Source organism: Plutella xylostella, chromosome 7 (genome assembly GCF_932276165.1).
Source record: "Plutella xylostella chromosome 7, ilPluXylo3.1, whole genome shotgun sequence".
Lineage (NCBI taxonomy): Eukaryota > Metazoa > Arthropoda > Insecta > Lepidoptera > Plutellidae > Plutella > Plutella xylostella.
This window is the reverse complement of record NC_063987.1, coordinates 7,081,165-7,082,813: the sequence shown is the minus strand read 5'-3', so window position 1 is coordinate 7,082,813 and position 1,649 is coordinate 7,081,165. Positions and strand designations below refer to the sequence as shown.

Below are 1,649 nucleotides of genomic sequence, written 5' to 3'. Positions count from 1 at the left end.
GGTACATATAATATAATATTTTTTTTCGGGTAGGTGTGAAAAATAAACACACATTTAAGATTGGATTAATTTATACTTAAAATAGTTACAAGTATTAATAAAATAGCATACTACTATATTATGATAGTGTAACATTAAATACCTGCCATCAATTATTAACTCCATAATTAAAGCAATATTTCCTGCACTACAACCAAAACACTGAGCTAACCTCAAACGTAAACAATGGAGGGCATCAAGGAGTCGATTGCTGAGATGATGGGCCAGCTGAATGTGCGAATGGCTAGCTTTGAGGCACAAATAAATAAGGCCCCGGCTTCTCCTTCAGCTACAGGACTGGCTGCCGAATTTGCTGCATTCAGGAGCTTCACTATGTCGACTTTTGTCTTTTGTCTTACTTGTCCATGGGATACCGGAGGACAAGAAGGAGGATTATTTTATACCTAACTATGTATTATATTATATTACATCTTTACATTATAATATTTATAACTTATAATCTCTTTATTCTTCTCATGTGTGCTTTTTATATGTATTTCGAAACAATAAGTTGAATTATGTAGGTATAGCTTTTCAGTTATGCTCATATTTAAATTTAAGATTTTAAATTTGAAATAAAATAAAATTGTTAAATTGCACAGTGTGCACCTTTGTTACTATGCTGTTTATGAAGGAAAATTTGTAATTGGCCTTACTAAATAACGATGTAATAGTTTATAAGACTTTTATATGTATACGCTGTAAATTTTCTTAATAAATAAATAAATAAATAAATAAAGAGGATGTGGCCAACACTGCAGTGCAGGTGATCACAAAGCACACCAAGGTGCCTGACTTGTTCTGCAGACAAGACATCGCTCGCAGCCACAGGATGGGGCGCATGGGTGACAAGCCGAGGCCCATACTTGTCAAATTCAAGGACTTGGCTCTCCGGAACACGGTTTGGTACTCCAAGGCAAAGATGAAGGGCAGCGGAGTCACTCTCTCTGAGTTCCTCACCAAGCCGCGACATGAAGCATTCATGGCGGCTCGGGAGCGGGTCGGCGTGAAGCAATGCTGGACGCGGGACGGCTGCGTGGTGGTGCTGGGAGCCGATGGCAAGCAGCATCGCGTCGTGACGCTCGCTGAGCTCGACCAGGTTTGTCCGCCGACCAGTCAGAACGTCGGTCAGGCGGCGCCAAAGGCCGCCAGCAGCAAAGCACCGGACGTGTCGTTGGCATCCAGCAGAGCGAAGAGAGTCGCATCAAGGAAGTAATGGTGTGGTGTGCGCTTGATAAAATTTATTTTTCCTTTTAGTTTTCGACACAAACTTATACCCTCTTTTATTAATTAATTTCTTTTTGTGTTGTTGATAATATGCATGCATTATCTGTGATTGTCCGTTTCGTTTTAAATGTCAATGTCAAAATTAGTTGTCAACATTAAAATTTGTTTTGTTTTTGTAGTCTGTAATGAAAACTTTAAAATTTTTATTCTGAGGTTTGTAGAAATTGTTTAGTTTTTGCTGTTTACACAGGGGTATAATCGTGACAGTTCTGACATTGCGAAAAAGAGACGCTTAGCTACATTAAGCGTAAGAAAGAAACGTTAAGCTGTAAATGTTTTTTGTCCTTTTTGCTGTGGCGCCTGTTTACGTCAGTTCTCTTTGC

The 1,649-nt window shown here is 39.1% G+C and overlaps 1 protein-coding gene across 1 annotated transcript; it reads left to right on the top strand.

Moving 5' to 3' along the window:
* The first annotated feature begins 398 nt into the window (after positions 1–398).
* Positions 399–1,409, top strand: LOC125488740. The gene is made up of 2 exons (XM_048622084.1): positions 399–430; positions 782–1,409. Exon 2 carries the CDS (start codon positions 872–874, stop codon positions 1,253–1,255), a length of 384 nt encoding a protein of 127 aa, XP_048478041.1. The 5' UTR covers positions 399–430; positions 782–871; the 3' UTR covers positions 1,256–1,409.
* The last annotated feature ends 240 nt before the right edge of the window (positions 1,410–1,649 follow it).